General features: G+C 44.1%; 1 protein-coding gene across 6 annotated transcripts in view; it reads left to right on the forward strand.

Annotated features, from left to right (window-relative positions):
- The first annotated feature begins 552 nt into the window (after positions 1-552).
- The window catches only part of TUB (TUB bipartite transcription factor), a 159,491-nt gene continuing 134,375 nt past the window's right edge, over positions 553-25,668 (forward strand). For 2 of the 6 annotated variants that reach the window (XM_050334841.1, XM_050334844.1), the window contains exon 1: positions 553-683. In XM_050334841.1, the coding sequence (XP_050190798.1) occupies positions 598-683 (86 nt within the window). In that variant the 5' untranslated portion in view covers positions 553-597. The remainder of the gene's footprint in view (positions 684-25,668) is intronic. The other 4 variants (XM_050334838.1, XM_050334842.1, XM_050334843.1 and 1 more) reach the window with 3 other exon arrangements.

Below are 25,668 nucleotides of genomic sequence, written 5' to 3' on the forward strand. Positions count from 1 at the left end.
CAAGGCCATGCCCCGGGTGGGGAGATGATCCCGTGGAGCTGCCTGAGCGCAGCCGGCTCCCAGCGCTGACCCCACATGCCGGGATGCGATCGGTGCCTGCCTGGAGGATCATGCTGGCGAGACCCAGGGACGGGTGGTGGGTGGGAGGCGGCTGATGTCAGAGCGATGGACCCGTATCTGTGGCAACCAGAATAAATAAATAAATAAGGCGTGTGTGCTGGAGCAGGAGGCGCACAAGCTGCTGCACTCCTCAGCACAGGCTCGCTGAATATCTCTTAAGCAGCTTAGCACCCTTGCTCCAGTTTATTACCTGAGCGCCTTCGTGTCTGCCGGGCGGCTGAGAGCATCCTGCCGCCGGTCCCCTCGGCAGGGACCCCGGCAGCCTCCCCCTCCCTGCATCCCTCCCTCCCTCCCTCCCTGCGCTGACAGTGGTTTGCTCCGAGCATCCAGAGCTCGATGCGAAGCCGCTGCTCCGCGGTGAATTTGGGTCTTGCCGCGGAGGGCCGGAGGCGTCTGCCCGCATCCCCACGGCGGGCCCGTCTGCAGAGAGGTGTCTGAATCCCAAGCCCGGCAGCCGGTGTCTGCGGGAGACGAGCAATGCTGGAAGGTGCTGTAGCTGAGCCGGAGATGGATAGTGTCAGCAGCAACAGGAACATGTCTTACAGTAGATGGAGTTACAACAGGTATTGTCTGTCTTGTTTTGGTTTGTTGTTTTCTTTTTTTCTTCCTTCCTGATATTGTAAAACCATCACGCTGTTTATATAAACCGAGACAGAGAGCCCTCTTCAGGGAAACAAAACCTTTTACTGGCGCTTTAACAGTCTGAAAGACACTTGAGACACCCAGGGTTCCCAGGAACTCGAGCAGCGGCGTTTGCTGTTGTTTAGCAGGTGTTTGTCCGGAAATCAGGGTGGTAGTTTCACCCTGTGTGGCTGCACTGAGGGTGCTCCCAGCCCTGAATGCACAGTTTTCCTGACCTCTCTCCTCTGAGCAGGGCACTGAGACGCAGTGATCACTTCAGCAGTCACCCAGACTTCTGAAAGGTGGTCTGTAGGAACTGCTGCTCAAAGCTGGTGCCTACACGTTTTCTACCTTATAAGATAAACCTGGGAGAATGGAGACAGCAGTGAGCCAGGATGTGGCTAAAGAGTGATATTTTCAAGCAAACACTGTGTACAACCTGGGTACCACAGAGCTGACAGGTCTGAATTTGGTGTCTCACTGAGACAGTTGCAATATTCCCACTGTGTTTCATATCAGCATATGTGTTTTTTCTCTTATGGGAAACAGAAATTTATTGTACCATTAGTTTTGTTTTTTATGTGATTCATGGTTGTGACTGACAGGTTCTTCAAACCTGGATTAAAAAAAAAGGTACAAACTTCATTCTCTTTTTTCTTTTTCTTTTTTTTTCTTTACTTTTTGTCTGTGTAAATGTTACACCTGAAATGGAGCCAGATGCTAAGCATAAGCAGTATTAGCATCTCACTGAATCACTCCCACAGGCCACCGTGATATCCTGGAGAAATGCCCATGGAAGTGGCTTTTAGTGCTTAAACAGGTATTTGGTGTTGCCCATGCTCCCTGGGTGCGTGGGTGTATATGGTTTATATGTGCTTCTAGAGAGTATCACTCATTTTCAGTGCTGTCCTACTGCCTCAGCAGAAAATGTACAGATGCATACAGTGGTGGCAGTGGAACAGTGTCCTTAAAAAAAAAAAAAAAGGTGTATATGTTTATGTTTATGTAAAGCTGAGTTACACAACAAGCTGTGGTTTTATGCATATATTGTCCCCCAAAGAGGTTGACCCACATCCCATCTGATGCCATGTCCTCAAACAGCAGCACTAAGATCTTGTAGTGTTCAGTCTGTCCCATGCAGCCCAAGTTTGAAGCAGTGTTGGCATCCCAAACCTACAGCGGACAGTCCAGAAATGTCAAACAAACTCCTCTTGAATGTCTTCTCCTAGTGCTACTCCACTGTGATTTGACCTTATGTATTGCTTTCAACCTATTTCTCCAGTTTTCAGTCGTCATGACTGTTTATCAGCCTTGTACCCAGGATCGTGCTACACTTGTGTGTCCACCCCGCTTGGCTTTTGTATTTCATCTGGGGGGAAAAATGCAACATTTCAGTGCCCAGGCTGTGTTTTTTTGGTGGCCAGTTTCCAGATTTTGGGATTTTTCCTAATAAATCCAAGATCCCTGAACTGGTACCTGTGTACTATACATATATTTTTCAGTGCTGGGAGGCCAAGGAGGGAATTGCTGCTTTTACTCACAGTCTTCCCTTCTGAAAAATGGTGCACAGTTGTTCTCACACACTGAGCTTGCCTTCCCACACCCCTCTTGTGCCCAGGCCCTTGGCAGAAGAAGGATCTAACTCTCTTGTACCCCAAACCCTTGTGGCTGACGTTTGCCTTTGGAACGTGTGCCTTGCCCCACCTTTGGTCTCACTGAGCAATGACAGAGGTTTGGGGGGGCTTTCTTCCAGGAAGGGAAGGAAAGAACAGGTTCTTGTTTCGAGCATCTTGGAGCACCTGTGGTGCATGCCAAAGCCTCTGGCTGGGTGCAGGCTGCCTTTCTGTCTGGCAGGCTCACACCAAGCCACCGTGGGCTGACACCCTCCCATGGCTCCATATGTGCTTGGACTGGAGCATGAAGTTACTGCAAGATTTCATGAAAGTTGTGCTCCAGTTTTGTGTGTTGTAGGAGCTTTGTTAGTCAAGTTAAATGACATAATTTGCCCCTTCCTCAGGGGACACCTGTAACCCATTGGGCAAGAAACACTGCTGCTTGTGGAGTAGTGTTAATGATTCTTACCTCATTCACAAGAGTCCTGTGAAACAACTGATAGTGCTGGAGTTATTGCTCCTCACCAGTAGCCACAGAAGTTGGGACAACACTGTGAACAGCCAAGCACTGTGTGAAAGCCGACAACTGTGGCTGATGAATGTTATCCCGATTTTTTTTTTAATAAGGGCAAGAAAGAGGACCCTGGAAACTACAGGCCTGTCAATCTCACTTCAGTGCCTGGTAAAGTTATGGAAAAGATTATTCTAGGAAGTGTTTAAAAACACCTGAAAGGCAATGTAGTCATGGGTTACAGCCAGCACAGATTCATGAGAGGAAAGTCCTGCTTATCAAACCTGATTTCTTTTTGTTACAGGGTAACCCACCTGGTTGATCAAGGGAAACCAGTTGATATAATCTTTTGGAATTTCATTAAAGCTTTTGATACTGTCTCTGACAGTATCCTGGACAAAATGTCCATCCCACAGCTGGATAAACACATCATGTGGTGGGTGAGGAACTGGCTCATGGGTTGAGCTCAAAGCGTAATAGTGAAGACTGGTGACTTGTCACTAGTGGGCTTCCACATGGCTCCATCTTAGGCCCTTCATAAATGCAGAACTGGAAAGGATACTACAAATTAGAGGACTGCACAATCACCAGCCATATGAAGTTCAGCAAGGGGAAGTACCGGATTCTGCGCCTGGGGTGGGGCAAACCTCTCTGTTCAGACAGACTGGGGAATGAGGTGCTGGAAAGCAGTGCCACAGGAAGGGACCTGGGAGTTGTGGTCAAGGGTAAGTTGAATCTGAGTCAGCAGTGCCCTGGCAGCCAGGAGGGCCAACTTTGTCCTGGGAGGCATCAGGCAAAGCATCACCAGCTGGGTGAGGGAGGGGATTGTCCCACTCTGCTCGGCACTGGGGGCCTCACCTGGAATATTGTGGCAGTTTTGATATAAAGCTATTACTGAGCTTCCTCAAGGCCTTGAGGGAAGCTGTGTGAGGAGCAGCTGAGGGCACTTGGTCTGTTCAGCAGGAGAAGAGGAGACTGAGGGGAGACCTGACTGCAGTTACAACTTCCTGGTGAGGGGAAGAGGAGAGACAGGCACTGATCTCTGCTCTGTGGTGACCAGTGACAGGGCCCCAGGGAATGTCCTGAAGTTGTGTCAGGGCAGGTTTGGGTTGGATATTAGAAAGAGGTTCTTCACCCAGATGGTGGTTGGGTGCTGGAATGGGTTTCCCAGGGAAGTGGTCACAGCACCAAGCCTGACAGAGCTCAAGGAGGGTTTGGACAACAGTTTCAGGCACATGGTGAGTCCCTTGGGGATGGTTTCGTGCAGGGCCAGGAGCTGGACTTGATGATCCCTGTGAGTCCCTTCCAACTCAGCTATTCTTTGATTCTGTGGTTCTCCGGATGCACACCCAGGAACTCTTTGTGTTGGCCTCCATGGATCACCATTGCAGGTATAGAGGAACAGGGCCAATGGAGCCGTGCTGCCTCCCTTCAATACATTTCCATCTATACTTAAAATGTGATTATGATCTTTCCTTAGACTTGTTGATCAGGATATCCACAGATGATTCCTGCAGATGGTTTGTGAAACAAAGAGCAAGCCCAATCACTGACTGCAAAACCTGAGGTGAGGGAGCCCTGGGTAATGAGACTGTTCAAAGTTCACCTCAGCTACTCTCCTAACCAAAGGAAAACTCTTCTTCCCCCCACCTGCTGCCATTATCTTCCCCCAGCCTAGACCCATGTGTGTGTGTGAAAAGGAAACAGGTACGATATGAAAAGGTTCTTAATGATCACATGTGGCCTCTTCAGACCTGGCTTGTTTGCTTTCCTACAAGGCCAGCCTTAACTTGTGCACGTCTTTGCCTTCCTCCCATTTCAGTGCTGTGACAATTTCCTTGTCACTCTGAATGTTGCCAGGCAAAAGCAGAGGGTAAGCACCAATTTAAACAGAAGCTGGGGGTATTTTGGTGATCCTAGAAACACTTAGGACTTACTGGATTCAGATGGGTAATTTCTAGAGTGAAATAATGCTGCGCTTTCAGCTTCTGCCCTTGTTGACAAGCTGCTTTCTGCACAGTTACTACTCATTTATATTCTGTTCCTGTTGGGTTTCTTTCCCTTTTGAGCATCCTCAATGCTTGAGCATCTCTCACGCTCCCTGCTCACCACACCAGTGGTCCCTGGGTGTTCACAAATCCCTGTCTTCCAGAGCAGAGACAAACCTGCTCTTTTTCATGCTCTCAATGTTCAGTGCTGGTGCAGGTTTTGGCAGCTGGGCTGTGTTGCCCATCAGCACTTTTGCTGCCTCCTACCAGCTCTGTCCAAGAGTCATGCAGTGCCTCGCTCTTGGGGATGCTGCCCATGGACTAGCAGAACATTTCCCTATTGATCTCTTCAGGAAGCATTCATCCATCCCAGTTCACTGATTTCAGATGTCATCCATGGGGGTTTAAGAGCCTCCATATACTACTTTCTTTGGGTTTGATGCACTCCTGTGGGAGTTTATGGTCTGCATACACAGAATTGTTCCTTGAAGGGGCTCTACTCTGTGCTGGGGCAGTTGCTGGTGGTACCTAGCACTGACCAGGTAGGATATGAAGGCTGTGTGAACCTGACTTCCCCCAGGCAACTCGTAGCTGAGCAGTTACTGAAAACATCTGGTGCCAGGAGTGGGGTGAGAAGCAGAAGATGGGGTATTCAGAAGCCTCCTTGTGCTGGTGCTCTCAGGAAATGGAAGTGGCAAGTGGAGGTTTTACCCATTGCACCTGGGTGGAAATGAAAGCTCAGAGAGAAGAACCTTTAAAATAATGGGAAGGTGAAAATGGAGAATAGGTTTTGCCTGCTCTAAGACTGAAGAGCCATTCTCATGAGCTGAGCCACCTCAGTCTGTAGCACACACAGCAGCTGGAGATGAGACTGACAAATAGTTACTCCTCCACACCACCACCCAAATTTGACCAGTGAAGGTCAAAATGGTGCTCGTGAAGGCTCATGGTATCAGAGGGATACCATGATCTGATACCATGGATGTAGTTGAATTCGATCTCTGTGAAGGCACAAGTTAGGAAAGTGTAGAGAATTCAGTCAACCCGTGGGCACAGGAGACCAGTTTGAAATCAAATATATGGGCAAATATTGCAGGCTGGGTATCTGCAGTCTGTGTGTGGAGAAACTGTGCAAGGAAACAGTGATTCTGCATGTTTTGCAAGGTTGTTTCATGACTCAGGGGGCTATGCATAGCTCTTATGAGGAAGGTTACAACTGTAGGGCTAGTCCAGCAGGGTTTCTTCAGGGTTTCTTCAGGAGCAATAGGAAACTTTGCAGAAGGAATGGGTAACCTGCACATTATACCTATGCATGAACAAAGATGGTAGTGTTGCTTTTTTTTTTTTTTACAAAAACAGACAACCAAACCAACAAGTCACAACAAAATGCCAGCTGTGGAGTCAGTAAAAACAGTTTTGTCCCTCCTTTCTCACATTTCTTCCTGAGACCAATACATTCATAGCTTTCCTCCTCTATGCTCTTTGCTTCATCTCCATACTGGTTTTCTATTTCTTTCCTGGAGGGCTTTAGTGCAGCCATCCTAGTTTCACTAATTACCACATTGTGATTGATACAGGTTTTATCCACTAGCATTTGCAAGTATATTTTTGGAAACCTACTCTCAGAATCTTTCAACTGTTGGAGACAGCTCGAAACTTTTTTCTATTGATCTGTACCTTTGGTCTGTTCTGGATATCAGTGTTGTTTGTGACTTCTTTTTGAAGCTGCTATTTCTGCTTTTTCTTTTTTTATCCTGTGTTGGAAAGCTCTGAGGGAGTATTTGGGTCACGGTGTTGGAGGGTTTTGATCTTAGGTCTTGGTTTTTGAAGATTTTTAAACTCTTCTGCCTTGATTTTTCTGGGACATGCTGTCATTAATGAGTAAATAAGGGTTGGCCTCCAAACTTCATCCAGAAAAGCTGTCTTATGGAAACTTCCTTTTCTTCTTTGAAGTAGCATCTGTAATCTTGAAGAATGCACAGGTCTAACCTTCCTAGGCTTGCTGCAGGGAGTGCACTTTGACTACAGAGAAGAGCAGATCCTCTCTCCAGTTGCAGCAAAGCCACACTTTTCTCCTCTGCCTTCTTGTGTCTTCAGGTGTCTCCTCCTGGAATAGGTACCTTTATAGCTGTAGTCATTGGACAAAGCCCCTGGGGGGACAAGAAGTGGAAGTTGTTCTGTGGGACAAAAGGCAGGGTAGATCAGCCAACCCTCAAGTGAAGCCAGAATAAAACATTCATCTCACATATACATAAATCCTTATAAGTTTATAAACGTTTTGCATTTTGTCTGCTGGAAATAATTTTTTTATTTTTCTTTCATAACAAATTATCTTAATTTCAATTCCAAAGGAGAACCTAGAGTATGGCAATGATATTTCCTTGCTCGAGTCAAGACACTGGGAAGGATCTGCAGGTATGTTCATGTGCATCCTTCCATGCTCAGGATGAACATTTCATGGTGGTTTGTAGCACATCCTTGGATGTGTGAATTCCATACACTCCATCCTTGGAGTGTCTGAATTCTCCAGAGACTGCATGGTGGCTTGTGACAGCCTGACAGAGATGTGTGGGAGAAGAAACTTCAGCTCCCACTTCACTGAAGAAGAAAATTTAAAGCTTCTTAAATAAAAGTAGCCTGAGAAAATATTTTAAACCTACTTGGTTCATGTACAGCATTACAAGCTTAATGAACGCAAGAATTTCTTCACTGAAATGATTGCATATGCTGGAACAGGCTACCCAGGAGAGTGGCTGACTCTCCATCCTTGGAAGTGTTTAAAAGAAATGTAGATGTGGCACTTAGGGACATGGTTTAGTGGTGTACTTGGCATTGCTGGGTTAATGGTTGGACTTGATGAGGTCATTTTCAACATAAATGATTCTATGATTGGTGTTTGAAGCAGCAAATATCATGGCCAGCAGCTCAGCAATGACAGTGAAGGGTAAGTTTTTAAAGGAAAGTCGGTATTACAGCTGGTCATCAGTTAATCCACAATAGATAACATATTAGTTTAGAATTTACAGTAAGAAAGAGAGAAATACTTGAAAGAATTACTTAAGAGTCTTAACTCAGCTTGCAATAAAAATGGACACAAAATATACACGTTTTGTCAGTACAGAGGTAGACCTGTGTAAAAGTTCCAAAGCCTCTGTAAAGCTTTGTGATAAAACCTGCATTCAGGTTGTCTCTCAAACAGTAAAGGCAACTCAAGCATCTTCAGGATAGAAGAGGCAATAGGAAAACAGTATAACTGGCCACGAAGAGAATGGCATGTGCTATGCCACAAGAAATGCTGCTCTGCCATCCCTTATTAGGAGAGAGTGATCAGGCATAGGAATGGCCTGCCCAGAGAGGTGGTGGATTCACCATCCCTGGAGGTTTTTAAGATGAGGCTGGATGTGGCACTGAAGTGCCATGATCTAGTAGTCACAGTGGGGTTGGATCAAGGATTGGACTTGATGATCTCGGAAGTCTCTTCCAATCCACCCACTTATTTCTATGATTCCATGATTCTATTAACACTTTCCCCCTGTTCTGTGGTCTTATTGCATGTTCTGTGTGAATGCCTTTTGTTACCACGTCTAAAAGACAGACTAAGTGCCTCGTCTTCTTGTGTGCTGGGGCACACAATTGTCAATCTCTGCTGTGCCTGAGTATGTGAACGATGTAAGGAAGATCGAACACTGCAGCTCTGAGCTATCAGATACTCTTTGTGCTCTCACTGCAGCTTTCAGCATGAGATTATATCTTAAAGAAAAATCAGCCACGTCACTCATGATCTGCATTGTAATAAAAAAGAAAACCTTTTCTTTCTCCAATATATAATTAGCATAAATGTCACTTCTAATGGAAGTCTGAGGATTAATGTTCCTGGCTGAATGCCAGCAGAGAGGGTTTTCCCCTTCAGAAATGAACCAGGACAGAAGAGCCATCCTGGCTGTTGACACAGTGGCTCGCGGCCGGTGCTGCACGTGCAGCCAGCAAGCGCCAGTGAACGTGGCTGTGGCAGGCTGATGGGCTCTGGGGAAGCTTGTTCATCACTGGTTTTAGGGGATGTTTCTGCAAGAAGAGAAAAACGTAATGTTTGGTTCGTTCTGTTCTCTGCAAAGGCCGAAGCTGATCTTATTTTTTGCTGTGCAAAAGCAGGTGGGATGGGTTGGTTCCTGTCAAATGTCATGCAGCTGGGCTAAAACCGCTGCCTCATCCAGCTGTACTCACCAGGTTAACAAGCACCTCTTTGCATCAGCATATCCACAACCATTACTTTCTAGAGGAGACTGAAACAGGGGTGGTAGCTCTTTGCAGCACCCTGCAAGTCCATTGCTTTTGGCTTTGTGCTCTGTGCTAGTGCAACCCTTCCAGCAGGCGTGGGCTACTGCCCCTCTCAGAGACATCCCAGGAAGTGGAGCCTGCAAGGAGAAGGGCTCGCTGCTCACATGGGAAGAGGTCCCTGGTGCCCTGGATAACCGTAAGTGCCACACACTAGCAAATAACAAATAAAGCTGTTGAGATTTGTTTATTCCCCTGTCTGTGAAAAATTAGTATATCATGAGCCTTTCAGATGACTGGGCTGAGTTCTGTCAGCAATCACTTGTATTTGTAGAAGAGACAGATGTTAATCAATGCTTGGATATATCTGAAATGCTTGAATGCTGAGGTCAGAACAGGGGAAGATTCCAAGAGCTGTTATGAAAACAAAGATGCTCCTGGAGGAGTGCAGGTCTTCAAAGTGTAAACTGTCAGAAAATCAGCTCAAAATTGATTTTAAAAGCATTTTTTTAAGTTGCAATTTGTCTCTAGAAGTCTACTACCTAGATGATCAGCCAGGTAAGTCAGCTTGCTTGGAAAAAAAAAAAAAAAAGATTATTTCTTTGTTTTTATAAGCTTCTTGAGTTGTGTGTTTGATTCTTTTTATCCTGCTGGGGCTATGGTGTGTTTTGGTCATGTAGCTGACAAACTGCCACACTCTGTCAAACATACAAGTGCTTGTTGGTTGGGTAAATGTGTCAGTTCAAATTCATCCACCAATTTGTGGGTCCGCAGGGAGACAAGATGTGTAGCAATAATCTTCTAGTCATACTTAGATGGTGCTAAACTAGAGACAATGCTCTTCTGTTTCAGAAACAGTCCAGTTTGTTTTGAAATTTCAGCGTTTCATGCACCACCAGCACCCTCCTCCTTTTCATGCTGTGCATTTTTGCTGCCTGTCAACACAAACAGCTGTTTTGGAGGATGGAGCAGTTCCTCATAGCCCCTACAGGCTCTGCTGACATTGATATTAATGTGAAACTGTTGATTTGTTCTTGGGTAATTGCGTGCAAGCTTATCTAAGTTCACTCTTGTCTTTGCTGAGTTTGCTGGCAATCCTTTAAAACACATTTCTTGAAGTTTAACTTTTCCAGCTTTAAAATCCTACTCGACAATCCAATTCAAACATCTTCTGCTGGGACTCCTGAAGTATCAAAGCCAATTCCTTAATGTGCTTAATGGGGCTTTTCTACATTTGCTCTCTCAGATTGTTTGGCAGAGCTAAATCCTACCTAAAATCCTTCCAAAACTCTAGGAATGTGCCTGGTTGGTGAAAGGTGCTCCCGGAGAGCTGGGCCAGCTCTGCCTTCTGAGGCTTCATAAGCAAGCAGCCTGGAGGGACTCAGCAGGGGATATCAATCAGATAGCCAGTCCACGAGAGGCTGGCTCCACACTGACTGTTCTGCCTGTCTGCAGGAGGTTCAGGTTTCTAAAATAAAACTACAATTTTGCTTTTTTCCTCTCCTGAATTTTGTTCTTTTTTAATGCAATACTGTTGAAGTGCGACTGCATGGGCTCTCTCAACTGAAGTTGGTTTATCCTTCCATCATATTTCTTTACATCTTAGGAGGAACAAATGAAGTGCTCTGCTTTTTAGTATAATTTGGCTAGTTTTAGGAAGAATAATGAAACTTAGGCTTTGTAACAGGATCTAGTAGTTTTTGAACCAGTTTTCAGAATTAAGTTATCATACAATGCACTCAGACCTGAAAAGACTTTTTGGTAGGAAGGTGCAAATGAATCAAGGAGAAAATGAAGAGAGGGCCAGTATCAAAGCTGGGAGCTGTTCGTTATTACATACCCTAGAGCAGGTGTCTTCATTTTTATGCACATGGGAAGCAATGTTGGCAACCAAGAATGACGTGTGTGTGTTTGGTTGGTTTTCATTAGGTGGGTCTAAGTAAATCATCTCAGAAGAGCTAACTTGCACAGTGCAGATTTCTGGTGAAAACAAGAAAAAGCCTTTTAAGTAATGAATAGTTTATAGCCTTGTCTTACTAGCAACAAATGAATAATAAATATTGAGAGGGAGCTGGAAAACAATGGGACTGGAGCTAGGCCCCAGCGCACAGAGTGAACAGAAGCTTAGAGGGTTTGGCAGTAGATTCACTTGCATGACATACTGTGCTTCAGCAAACCTAAAATCCAGACACTGATAGGTGAGTGTCACCTTCTCTTGGAAGCTGTGATTTTGCCTGGAATGCTGAAAGCTGTTGTGGTTTCCTTCCCACACGTGTTCTTTGGTGTGCACAGACACTCTGCCGCATTTTTCCAGTAAGTACATGACCCACATTGCTACCACCTCAAATTTCACTCCTTTCACCTTCAGCGTGGGCCATATAAACTCTTTTTTCCTCTCTGTCATGCTTTATTTTTCTTCTCACCTTCCTAGAAATCCCTTGAATGTATTTAATTAGTGAGGATTTTGAAATTCAGTTTGGGCCACTCACGCAAGAAGCACAGGAGCCAGTCTGGGCTATGAACCCAGGTTGAGGCCAAAGCCCACTTAAGTCCCTCCTCACAACCCTTCTGTTCTTGTGCTAATCACAGTAAGAGGATTAACTTGAGGAGTATGGGATGTTGAATACTATAGTCAAAGGTGTTCATATCAGGCTCTGGGCTATTTTCACTCATCCTTTTGCAAGTGAAAAATGATTCCCGAAGCAATGGGTGTACTGAGATCCAGGGCAATTTACTTGTGCTTGGAATGCAGGTGTATATGTAGCAGGAAAAGGAACTTTGAACTAAAAGATAAGAACTACCTTTAAATGAGAGCTGAGATTTAATGTTCCAGACTTGTTTAAGGCCTGTGCTTTTGCTCCTAATGTCCGCTTGTGTTTGGAAGGAGTTGTATCACCCAGATGTTATTTGCTTTCTCCTATGAAAAATAATGGGCAATCATACAACATTATACTGGTTTTGTCAATGTCTGTGTTATACCTTATGTGAGGGTGCACTCTTCCCATCAGCTTCTGGTGCAGGAGGGCTGCTCATTGCAAAGAGCTGAGGCTAAGCTGCCACTATTTTGGTTTTTTTTTTTTGAGCTCCTAGAGTTGTGCTTCAGTCTGACTGCAGGGATTATTAAATACATCATCTCAAATATGGTATTATTAAGTGCAAATACACTGCTTTTTCCTTTGAGACTGTGAAGGAAGGTGGTGATATTTTCCTGATATTTACTGTCTCCCCTGGGCATCAGCTCTTGGCTGCCAATAAGGCAACAGGCGGTGCTGCCTGCAGCCACTCTTGTGCCCCTGAGGAAACCAAGGCAAGATGTGTCCAACAGGCATCCTCCCAGGCAGGCTGGGACTGCAGGCATCCCAAATGTGCCTGGGAGGGCAACTGGAGCTCAAATGTGGTGACCAAACTCCGTTTTGTTCACTGTAATGCCTTCATGTACGTTTGATTCACTCACTGGGAAATCTGCAGGGACTAGTAGCTTGTTTTAAAATGTAATTTGTCTTGACTACTCCATAGATTTGTTAACATGAACCAATGGGAGCTGGGGTGGGAGATGAGTTGGATCTGTTCCCATATCAGTACACAAAAAAAGCACTAGTTTAGGTAAGCTCTCACTGTTAATTGACATTATGAGTGTTCTTCTGTGTTTCTCCAGTCATCCCATGTGAAGCATTCCTACCCATCCTGGAGCAGCTGTGCTGTGGGAACAGCCCCAGATTGTGGGTGCAGGTGATGCTGCGTGCAGCCCCTGCTATGCTAAACCCTCCTGACAGAGGAAGCCATGGATTTTATCTTTGGCTCAGATTGATTTTTCTGACAATTATCTTTCTGTTAAAAATCTCTCTTTGCTTACACTGTGCCCTCACTGAACTGTGGGACCCTCTGCATGCTTTGAAATATGTCCCTAAATCCCTTTTCTTGGGTTCTTATGAATCATGCCAAGAACAACATTGCAAAGAGTCTTAGTTTGCATCTTATCTGTTACCTTCCTGGCTGGTTGTTTGGCCCAGACAGGGGCCAATTTGTCACAAACAGCAGCTGCTGGTATTTTTATGCATTTATTCTTCCTATGTAGTGAGAAGCCTCAGTGCTTGTGCCTCCAGTAGCACTATGATTCTCCAGCAGTGGAGAATCTGTTTGCAGATCTGGCTTCTTTACCAATTATTGCTGTTTTCTACAGCTGTAATGCCTGAGTTTACCTTTTTGATGTTATCTCAGTCACAGTACAGCTGTGCACAAATTGTGAATTCTGTGTATGATAAAATAAATAATGTATGTCAGCACTGAAAATATAGAGGATCCATTTTTTTACTAAGTTTCTCTTCACCACACTTGTGTAGGTAGGTGGAAAGTCAGGGTAGGTGACTTGGATAAGAATAGGCACAGAGAGAGGGAGTAATAAAACAGATTATTTAGCAGAGAACAGTACTAAAGCCCTTTAATGAGCCTTTTCTGAAATATCTTAGATTCAGTCTTTTAATATGGTGCAGAAATTATGCAAAAAGTTTTCTATTGTTACTTGGATTCTGTCCACAAGTACTGTCAATTTTTTCCATGCATTAGGTCTAGAAGTTGTATCTTATGCACCATTATAACTTAGGCACTGTCAAGTTATTCTGTGCATAAGTTACAGCAGGTTTATAAGTTATAACTCTTTTTGGGGGTGGGGGGACTAGTGAAAACCCCATCTCTATGCAATGGACTGTTTAAGTATGTACTCAGATCCTGCTGGGTGTGATACAATGAGAGTGTTCTGAAATGCTTGTTAGTCTGACTTAAAATTCACCTTCACCTCAGTGCTGTGCATGAGGGCAGTGTCACTGCCTGGCTTTGCCAGATGGAGCAAACAGAGCACAGGTACCAGGGGAAGATCTTGCTGGAGTGATACTGATTAAATTTGAGCTCAGTTTTGTTCTGATTACCGTCTTGTGGGCTGACATTTGACTACAGCCTCGTGCTCTCCGTCCTGGCCCCAGATGGGCTTATGAGTACTCTGATCGATGGATTCCCAAAGAAAAATAATCTCATAATGGAGGACACAGAACATTGCTGAGGAAACAAGGAGTGTTATCCAGCATGTTTTAGAGAATTGGATTGCTGACATCAACCAGCCACTCTCCATCTTTTGCTCACCCAGGCGTAGGAGGGATGTTTCTTATTGGATGTCGGAAGATGTGAAGTTTCTAGAGTTAGATGTTTGCAGTGAAGTCCCCTCTGTGATGCTCCCTGAGAGCTGCCAGCATGCTCCATGGTATCTCTGCCATCTGCTTTGTCCTGTGACTGTGAACTTTACCTTTTCCTTGATGCTTTTCAGACATCCTCTGGATATCATGGGCAACTTTAAGGGCCATTAGATGAAGCTTTTTTTAACCGAATCCATATTCTCATCCTTCAGTCTGTAAAGGTGTTGGTGCTGGAAATACCCCTTTAAACACACAGGAAGCTTAGAAAGACAGTTTGTTTACTCCCATCTCTTTCAAGTCCTCTCCTTTGTATTCCTTTTTTTCTTCTGCTTTATTGTCTTGTCTTTTCTTTCCAGTTTTACTGCAGTTATATCCCTGGGGATGGACCATCACAAAAAAACAAGACGAGGTATTATTTTTGTTGCACCTTAGCAGTGGATGAGGCTAGAGAAAACAAGGGTGGATCTTCACAGATGTTCACTTGCCTGAGCTGTCCCACAGAGGATTCAATTGCCTTCTGAATTAAATCTGTGCTGTCTTACTGGTATATTATCTGACAGTTGGCCAGAGAAATATGAGCTGTTATTTTGAGGTATTAATCATGTTCTGAAACAGAATTACAGTGTGATGGCTGTGCAATGAGCACAGCAGTGCTGAAAACCTTGTGTGTGCAGTGGTAGGTTTGCAGCCAGGCACCTCTGTAGTATAGGGGATTTACATCATGCCTGACCCTTTTTTTTTTTTTTAATACTTCTTGATCAGTTATTAGCAAAAATAATCCTTTTATTCTTTTAATTACAAATATTTTCAAGCATCAGGTAGAACTCTTTTCTGTAAAAGGATGAATCAAGTTAGTTTAATTTCAGAAATAAGCCCTAGTTCATAAGGCTGGAGGTGTCATTGTGTTGCAGTTCGTAGAGTCACGCTCCCTCACTGGCCTTGGCCTGGGAGCATGAGGAGGAGGAATGCTGCATGTGCCATCTGCCCAGCTCCACAGGCAGTAACTGGGAATGCTCAGGGAGAGACAGGACCTGCTCCAGGTGAGCACCACAAAGTACCTACCCAGCAGGAGACACTGTATGTCAGAGTGAACGGGAGGGGTGATTTCCTTGATACCTCTCTAAAATATCCACGACTGTGCACTGCTGGAAATGCCACTTGCATGACTTTTTTTAAAAGTTTAATCTGAAATTATATGATTTCCTTGCAGTGAGCGGTGTGGATGGCATGTGATGGTGCTGATGGGTCACACAGACTCTCCCCAGAGAAATGCCTCTTGGGTCTTGGTCCCACTCTTAGCTGCCTTCTTACCTTGCATGTAATGTTACCCCATTAGCAGTTTGGTTTTTGCAGAAAAGGGAGGGCACTGTGTGGACTGGGACTCCTTTGCAGTACTACTCTTTGGATAGTCCCTCTGTTCCCAGGGCACACAGTCTCAGTCAGGACAGAAGGGTTTAGTCTCAGACTGAAGAAGTATCATCTGTAAGGTCTGCAGAACATGAGTTGGTCTTCTTTTTTGTCACTGGTGTTTTGTCCTGTTCCTTTTAACCATGGCATCTAATCTAGAATAGGAGCAGAAAAAGGCACCATCAAATAGTGGCTGCTGTGTGAAGTAGCTATGCAGATGCTGCCAGCAAACCTGACTCCTGAGGACCTGTGTCTAGAAGTTGAAACAGGCTCAACTCATGCCAAATTTCATCTTGTCCTTATGTGCAGAGCTGCAAACTGCTCTCTGCTCTCAGATGCCGTCCTTAGCCATGAAATCTGTCTGGATGGGAGTCCTTACTGCATCCTGAGTGCTTCTTTCAAAAGAAATGCAAAGGAAAGTGCTTGGGCTGTGTTGGTGGACATGAGCTGGGCAATGTGAGCACACAGTTCAGAAACTCAGCCATATCCTGGGATGCATCAAAAGAGGCATGGCCAGCAGGTCGAGGGAGGGGATTCTGTCCCTCTACTCTGCTCCCATGAGACCCACCTGAAGTGCTGCATCCAGCTCTGGGGTCCCCAGCACATGTAGGACATTGACCTGTTGGAGCAAGTCCAGAGGAGGGCCACAAAGTTGATTAGAGGGATAGAACACCTCTGCTATCAGGAAAGGCTGAGAGAATTGGGTTTTGTTCAACCTGAAGAAGAGAAGGTTTCGAGGTGACCTAATTGCATCCTGGCAGTATCTGAAGGGAGCCTGCAAGGGAAACCAAGAGAGATTATTTACAAAGGTATGTAGTGACAGGACAAGGGGGAATGGCTTCAAACCAAAAAAGGGCAGGTTTAGATTAGATATTAGGAAGAAATTCCTTACTGTAACAGTAGTGAGATGCTGGAATGGGTTGCCCAGAGAAGCTGTGGATGCCCCATCCCTGGCAGTGTTCAAGGCCAGGTTGGATGGAACTCTGAGTAACCTGATCTAGTGGAAGGTGTCCTTGACCACAGCAAGGGGTTTGGAAGTAGATTATCTTTGCCTTCCAACACAAACCATTCTATGATTCCTCATTTAGGAAATGGGATGGAGAGAGGGGCCAATGGCATGTGCCTGCCTTTCCTCTCCCCCAGTCTCAAAATACCAGTTACCAAAGGATAGAGGGAATGGGGAACCCCTCTCCCAAACAAGCAACCAAATCCCACTTGTGAGTTCAGCTGTGCAAAGCTTGGGTAGGTCCCCTGCCTCAGACCCTGCATGTGCGCTCTTTTTTTCCCCTCTACCTCCCAATACATATCACATTCACCTGCCTTGCTCAGTGTTGCAAGGCATAATTCCTTCCCTTTTTTTTTTATTCAATCAATGTCAAAGCTCTACTTAATTGAATAAATACACCTTATTCCTACTTGCTGAATTAAGACACTCATCAGAAACATTACTTTCATGTGGAAATTAGGTCTCTTCCCTGGAGTCTGCATCATGAAAAATAGCATTGGTGGTGTCAGTGGCCCCATGAAGACAGGCAGTTCAGCTCTTTGGACACGTCATGGCCATGGCTGAAGCTGCTCAGCCCTCTTTGAGGCAGAGCTGCCTGGAAAGTTAGGAAATATGTCTATATGTCCATAGAAAATGGACTATCCTTTACCCTCCAGCGATTGTGAAGCTTTGGGGAAGCCAGTCTTGGGCAGTTTTCCTGCACATTCCACCCACTTTGGACTCGTTTTATGAGCAAGCCCCAAGTGGCTGTTTGGTTACCAGGAATAAGTGTTACCAAGAAGTGTTACTCCAGAGTGCTCAGTCACTCAGCACTGAGCCCCTGTGTCAAAAAATAGAAATTATGTAGATTGCAGGAGGTACTGAGAGGAAGCTGAATCCCCTGAGGCTCTTGTAGGAGGGGGAATAAAAAGGCTTTTTTGTCCAACTATGTCATCCTCATGCAGTCATGCCAAAGCGCAGCGGTGCGGTGCTTCTGCTTTTCAGAGGCCTCTAGATGAATTGTTTGTCTCCAAGAACAAGACATCTGGAAGACAGTGATTAATGACAGGGCAGGCTTTCCTCCCTCCCTGCAGGTCAAGCCATCACAAGCAAGAACGAGGAGGCTGCTAACATGGGGCTGGGATTTCTTCCTGAGACCTGCCAGATCCAGAAACTTTATTTCTTTTTTTTTCTCACTCAGTGCATTTTTTTCCAATAATAGAAACTGTCATCTGTAATTGAGACTATCACATTGAAATTTGAGAATAGTGCAGAAGTGTATGTAATTTAACCAGTTCTGAACCTGCTTATCCCCCTTGCTAAAACAGACGTTCTTAGTAACTCTATCCAGTCCTTTCCAGCCAGCAACACGTTTTACTGTAAAAGCAAGGCAGGCCTCCATCACTTAAACCACAAGGCAGAGGAAGGATGGGTTGCCTCGTTCAGCTTGGGCTACACCTTTTGTCCTTCTGCTTGCCAGATTTATATGATAATGCCTTCTTTGTTATTTAACAGTAAACTGATGACATATTACTTTACTTTACTGTCACTAATTAAGGAATCACTTCACCTGGGAGATATGTTCATTTTCAGATGCTGGATTTTTCAGGTGAGTTGAATTTCAACCCAGGTCACTTGAGTTTACTTCTTTTAACTACAGTTGAGTTAACAAGTTTGCCAGCATTGGCCCCTTTTGGCGTGACAAGTTTTCAGTCCTGTTCTGATCAAGCTGTGATTTAGGTGGAGCATCAGTCTGCTAAACAAATGCAGGTATGTTTCTCAAATTGTAATTGTGTCATATTGTGAGTGAGAAAGTTGATCAATGATCAGAGTTCTTGATATAAAAAGCCCATTTAGGATTTAAAAAAACACCCCAAAACATAAGTGAATAAGAAATCTAGCATTTTAGAAGTGTAGGAAATTGGTAACATATTGGCTGAATGCTAAAAAAATCCCAATACATTTAGGGAAGTACTTAAATTCCTTGGTCTCCTTAAAATACTGCATGCAGCTCTTCCTTCTTGCGTCATTTCTGATCCTCTGATCAAGAAAACGTAAGCCTGATACTTGCACACAGTTTAGAAAGGAGAAATATGAAAATAGTCACAGGTCCTCATAGATAATTGAAAACATAACAGTTCCTTTGACCTGTGGCATGCAGGACAAGAGATGTGGCTGATGCTGTGCTTGGTTGCCTGTGGATGCTGAGGTTGGCACACAAGAGATCTGCTGTATACAGCTGGTTCCTGTGCTTCACTGGACAGCAAAATAGACAAGAAAGTGGTTGCATAAGAATGCCCCAATTCCTTGTTTTCTGAGACACTCGAGTTATGTGATATTGTGCAGAAATCTGTCTGTGGAGCACAAATCATTGCTTCTGAAGCAGAAGGCACCCATCCCCTAGACTGTCCCCAGGTGCCAGGGGTACCTGGGGCACACAGGAGGAGGACAGTCCCACTGGTAGAAGCAAGTCTGTGGCCACATTGAGCTGGCCTGAGGCTCAGAGCTGCAGAGGGCTTGCAGGGATATGATTTTTATTATGAAACGTTTATTTGCATTTGCAGTCATTTTGCCATATTGGCAAAAGCTGGTAGGGAAAGGGAAGCACTGATTGTCCAGCAATATGGTTGGCATTTTCTGAGCTGGGTTTGGCAGATGCCTGGGTTTAAATTTTGGTCTGGACCACTGGAAATCCAGGGAAGTCTGCCTCACAGCAACTGGCTTATGTACAGGCAGGAGACACTGCTTTACTGTCATGCTCAAAATGTCACATCTGCTTCCTGTCCATACCATCAAGGGAGCATCTCTGAAGTTTATCCTTCTTACAGAGCTGGCAAGAGCCAGATAGCCCCAGCAGTGCTGGGTTTTCCTACTTGGACACCTATAGGATAAGTTAAGGGTAGAGGTTCAATCAGAAGTCAACAGTCACAGCCATATGTGTGCTTTGTGGTGGGCTATTTTAAAGACCAAATGGCTGAGCCCTGACAGCCCTTGTAATGGACCTTGGAGCAACTAAAAGTGACTTAAATGGGATCCTGGCACTCAAATAATGATAAAGGATAAGAAAAATCGTGACAAGTGAACCTAGACTAGAATGTGACAGTGTTCCCCAGTTCTGTAGGAAGATGTTTCACAAAGCAGCCTCTTGATCACATTAAAAACACAGAGACTTTAGCACCAGAAATTTCAGTGAGTTTGTGCAGTCCCTGAATAATTGAGAAATTTTCAGTCCAGACTCTCCATTATAGCAGAATAGATCTATGTGACAGAACAAAATAGCTGTCTTCAGACTTTTCTTTACGGCACTTTTAAGCAAGGGCATGGTGGAATTCAGCAAAATTTGCCAGGAGTTTGTGAGAGAGCAGAATAAACAAAGAGCCTGAGCCCCAGCTCCTACACAAATAATCCTCATCCTTAAAGTAGTGAAAACTCACTAAAAAATGCAGAGCCCAGCCTTTAATTCTATGTAGTAAATGAGAAATGTCATCCATTTAAGTCTTCGCAGTGAACTTGGTGCTGGGGGTTAGACAGCCAGGGGCATCTGGCAGATGGGACACTCCTTTGGAAAAAGGACTATAGGGTTGGATGAAGTGGATATAGAAATAAGGAAGCCTGGCATAACCTGGACAGGCACAGACACGTAACCCTGAAACAAGTCTGAGTAAAAGTCTGAAGCAGAGCCCGCATGTTCCAGATGAGAGTGGTTTTGGATTTTGGAGATGGAAAAGTTTTTCTGGTGTATGTTAGTTTGGGGAGACAAAACCAAACTCTCAGCTAAAATTTTCTCCTTCCCTAATCGAATTCTCAGGGAGATGAGGTGCAGCATGCAGAGCACAGGAGGGAGACCCAAAGACAGGTACTCAGGAGCTCTGCCAGTGTTCTAATTTGTGCCATGTGATTTTGTTATTTGCTGGGAGATGGTCGAGTAAGGCTGTGGCCTTCCATGTCTGATGGCTGGTTGTTTAGCACATCCCAGGTATGGTCAGAGATGGTTGCCCTGACAATTCCCTGCTGCTGAATGAGACTTGTTGTCTAGGCAACTGCCTTCAGCTTCAGCTGGAAAACTACGAGTTAAGACCAGAGTTGTAACAGTGCAGGATCTCCAAAGGTGGTTTCATCACACTGAAGGCTCTGCTAAAGCTTTATCTTTTCAGGCATGTGCTGTAAAGAGCCAGTCGAAGAGCATGGAGGGGAATATGGCATCAACAAGAACTGACAGATGATTTACTGCAGTGGAGAGCTGTTGCCTCCCCCACAGTGCAGGGTGAGGGGGAGGATATGATGCCTGGGCATGGACTCCAGATCCCCACGGGAGGATGCAGAAGGTGGAGTGGGAACACAGAGTGCCCTCTCATGCCCTGCAGATGTCTGGCATTTCACTAAATGATGCAAAATGTCAAACCCTTTCCCTTCTGTTAAAATTTCTGTGCTGGGTAGAGCAACCTTTTATTAAGTCCAGCACAGACAGGGTAGACTGCTTGCCAACAGCTGTGCCTGACTGCTGGCAGTGCTGCCACCTACTCTTGAGAATCATAAAAAAGAGGGGAACAACTTTTTACACAGGCTGATAGTGATAGGACAAGGGGTAATGGTTTTAAACTAAAAGAGAAAAGAGTTAGGAAGAAAGTCTTTACTCAGAAGTTGCTGAGGCTCTGGGAGAGATTGCTTAGAGAATCTGTGGCTGCCCCATCCCTGAAAATGTTCAAGGCCACGTTGGATGGGACTTCTATTAAGCTTGTCTAATGGGTGGCATCCCTGCCCATGCCAGGGGCTTGGGACTGAGTGTTCTTTAAGGCCCCTTCCAGCCCAAGCCTTTCTATGATTCTGTGAATGCCAGCACGGTTCTTAAAAAGAAAATGCTGTTTCTGGCTTTCCAGTGTAGAAGCTGGCAGTGCCCTACTTCTGTACAGTGCGTGATGGTAGGTTCCAGTCCCAGTCTTGGGGCCACCCTGGTGTGAGGGAAGATGGCAGAGGCCACAGATAGATTTACTTGTTCTTCTTTGATACACACATGTTCAGAAAAGGTTTCAAACAGACCAGCTGCTTGTAATATAGTGGTAGCAAGGTAGCACTCATTTAGAGTCACATGAAATCAGTTCTGAGTCTCATTGCACATGCTTTTGAGTGCACAGCTGGGCAGCTGCTAAATAGCATGAACCAGGAGTACCGAACCTGGAAAATATACAGGGAGTGTGTGTGTGGGTTTATACTGATCTTTGATAATTCTGGTTGGCTTTGCACTATGTACCAATGTGCTGAATTGACCAAGTAATCACTCCAGGAATTTGTGTAAGTGATAAAAAGTATTGCTTCCCTCTCCTGAGTCTATGGCTGTGCTGAGGGTGTCTTTTTCTAGACCTGTGCTTTACCTGTAAGGATGCAACTGTGGGAACTGCAGGTGATCTGTACTAGGGAATTCATGGGATGATGGTATAAAACAAAGGGGCTAGATCAGAGAAGACAGGTGAAGCCAGAAGGTTAAGGAATTAAATACAGGAAGATGGGTAAGCGAGAGACAAAACCCCATATCCAGCAACCTCAGATTCCTTCCCCAGGCAGCTCAATGCTTAGCCTATCTCCAAGGCCTCAGCTGTTTACTTCTGCCACTTCTAAGCATCACTAGAAATAAAGAAAGTGTCTTTTTCTAAGAACCTGAGCTGCCTATTGAGTGGAACTGGTAAGCTTCCATGTTACTTTGTCCCCAGTAAGTATGAAGTATCTGCCTATATTTTTGAGAGCTGCCAAATGTCTGTCTTCTACATTTGTGCTGAAAATCTGTGTGACCAGACAGACACTGTTGCATGAGCCTGAGAAGAGAGTAATAAAATGTAGAAAAGGATAGTCTTTGGGAATGGAATCATAAAATTGTAAAACAGTCTGAGTTGGAAAGGACCTTTGCAGAGGTGGTGGGTCAGAGAAGACAGGTGAAGCCAGCAGGTTAAGGAGTGAAGTCCTTAACCTAGTCCAACCCCCCTGCAATGAGCAGGGACATCTTCAGCTAGATCAGATTGCTCAAGGCCCTGTCCAACCTGACCTTGAGTGCTTCCAGGAATGTGGCATCTACCACCTCTCTGGGCAACCTGTGCCAGTGTTTCACCACTGTTATCATAAAAAAATTCTTTCCTGCATCTGCTCTAAATAGATCATCCTTCAGTTTAAAAACATTACCCCTTGTCCTCTTGCAACAGGCCCTGCTAAAACATAATCAAAATAGTTTTGGTTTTGTTTTGTAGTAAAGCAAAGACCATTGCTTCAGTGAAGCTTTCCTTGGCTGTCTGTGAAGCCTGCATGCATGAGGGCTACAGGTGTTACCACAGCTACAAACATTATCTTCTTCCCTTACAATGTTGAATTTTACAGGCTGGTGCACATAATATGAAATCTAACCACCACAAACCACCATAACAAATGAATACAGATGGATGAAGCACGTTCTGTATAAACACAGAGAAGCGGTCACCTGAGAAGGTTTTGTTGTGGTGCCTCTACCAGAGCCATCAACAATCTTGGCAGTTCTAGTTTCCTGCTGAAATTGAAACGTTTCATGGGAATTGATTAATTACCGCTAATAATCTTGTCAGAATGCTGTCAAAACATCTTGGTTTGGTTTCTGTGGAGTACAGAATGCAAGTCAAAACGAATCACTGGTGCTTGAAGCAACATACTTTATTTATTTAGTGTTGTCTGTTCTCCTTTAAAGTGAGTTCTTAGCAAAAACTTGGAAATTCTGGTATAGAAATTTTTCCCCAGTTGATTCCAGCTCATAGTTTTCTCTTAAGCTGATATTTTACCCAAATATATCCAAGGCATATAAAAGAAAACTTATTCTTAAAGTGGTGATTACTGCTGTTCATAAAATCTTTATATGAGTGTACTATTAGCTCCAGATTTAAAGCCTTAAAATATGTTTGGTATTTTAATTGATGCTGAGGATCAACACAGTATGTTTATCACATTTTAGGGGGAAAAAAATCATCCTTTTCTTTATCACATCCACTGAAATGGATGCCCTACCTAGGAACGTGCTATGCCTAATATGCTGAGCAAGACTTTCATTCTGCTTATCAGCTACATCAAATTCTTTTTTCTCTAGAAAAAGATGCTACAACAGACCTTTTTAAATGTAATGCTGATTACTTTATCAGGAAAATGTAGCCTGTTGTGGTACAGGATCCCATCACAGCTTTAGTTCCCTAAAGTATTCCGAGGGGATTTACAGGATCTGGAAACAAAAGAAATGGGGTCTCCTTCTTTTTGTACAGTGTCACATTTATTTCATAATAAAATAGGCGTAGAAGAGTGGTGCAACTAAAATTGAAAGGGAAGAACAGTAAAATCTAATCATGGATGGAATGTGTGTGTAACATGCTACAGAACAGCTCAGGACCTGCACCCACAGTCACTTGGTGCCTGGGACTTTTCAAACACGGGCAGTGAGACGCAGAGCAGTGCCTGGGCAGCACCAGCTTGCAAGTCTGGCTTTTAAAAGTTCTCTTCTTTCTTTTAACTTGGGAGTTTCAGGCTCTCTTTTTCTGTTTTAGATGTATTTTCTTCTGTTGGACTCCTGTGACAGATATGCCCCTGTCTGCTGCATTCAGTGCCAAATTTCAGCAAAGACCTGGAAGTGTAACACTGGAGTCCGCCTATCAGAATCCTCTATGTTTAACAATAAAAGATGTTTCACATTTTGGAACAGTGCATGCTCTATAGGGACATGAACAATACTGGATTTTTCAAAACAGAAAGTGAAAAAGGAAATGGTTTGGCTGATTTGGCCAAAGTCCATGGAAGAACGTTGTTTATTCCCCTAGGCATGATGAAGCATTTTCTGCTCATTTGCTTTAGGGTTCCAAACAAAAACTGCAGAACCACCTGGGTATTGCTTTAAAAAAAAAAAAAATAGGCATGAGAAATAAGAATTATTTATGGCAGCATTTAATTGTAACTATAAACAAGATTCATTCAGCAGCCTCATAGTCATTTGCCCATTTGCCTTTTTAAGACTTGCTTTGTGTCTGTAAATACCTCAGTCTGTTTCTGTGGACCATGAGGTTCACCCAGCACTTCCAGATGTCTCATAAAGGGCAGCTAAAGAAGCCAAGCATGAATATATTTAAAATATCCCTGTGGCTGATAAAGGAAATCTGCAAGTGTGGCAGGGCAGGTATATTAAAAAAAAAATATTTAGCATACAGGTGAATACATTCAAATTCACATTCTACTGGCATTAAATGAGTGAGGGAGCTATTTTGGACCACTTTAACAAGCAGTCTGGAACTCTGCATGTTGTACCAAGGATTATTATAATGCTAGTTGCCGCAATCATAGCAGCCATTATTAGTCACATTCTGGAATTGATTTTCCCAGTTTCAATTCCTTGCTTTACAGCTTTGCTTACTTTCTACTTTTCTGTGTTGTTTTCTAGACATGTAATGAGAATTGTGATTTTCTTGGTTGGTGTCAGTGTAAATTATTCCAGCAGAAAATTTCATATATAAAGAAAAGTTAAGTGTAGAAGCGTAACTTGTTGTAGCCTATCAACTAAGACAAGTTACAAGGTGAGATGTAAGGAATTTGCTGTATGTAAAGTGGAAGGAGGAAATATTCTAAGATCCAGTCTCCACTTCAAGGCAACTCTTAAATTAAGAGTGTTTTCTGCACGTACCTAATGCAAGATAGCGTTTTAGCAGCTAATGTAACATGGAATGTAATCTGCCTTCCCTTCAAATTTAAGATGTTAACACCTCTATTAATAGTGGAGAAAATGAGATGCCATATTGAAATACAACAAATATTTAATATCCATATTTTTAATCTGCTGATGTCTTGAAGCCCTCCTGCAGTGCTCCAGCTGCAGAAAAAAACTAATTTATTTTTCTAATTGAAATAAACAGCTCTTGTCATTATAGAGAGATTGTGCTGCCAGAGAGTTTTTAACTGGAGCATTTGCCACTTTTTCTAGAAGACT

The sequence above is a fragment of the Myiozetetes cayanensis genome, unplaced genomic scaffold (genome assembly GCF_022539395.1).
Source record: "Myiozetetes cayanensis isolate MyiCay16 unplaced genomic scaffold, myiCay2020 scf6-25, whole genome shotgun sequence".
Lineage (NCBI taxonomy): Eukaryota > Metazoa > Chordata > Aves > Passeriformes > Tyrannidae > Myiozetetes > Myiozetetes cayanensis.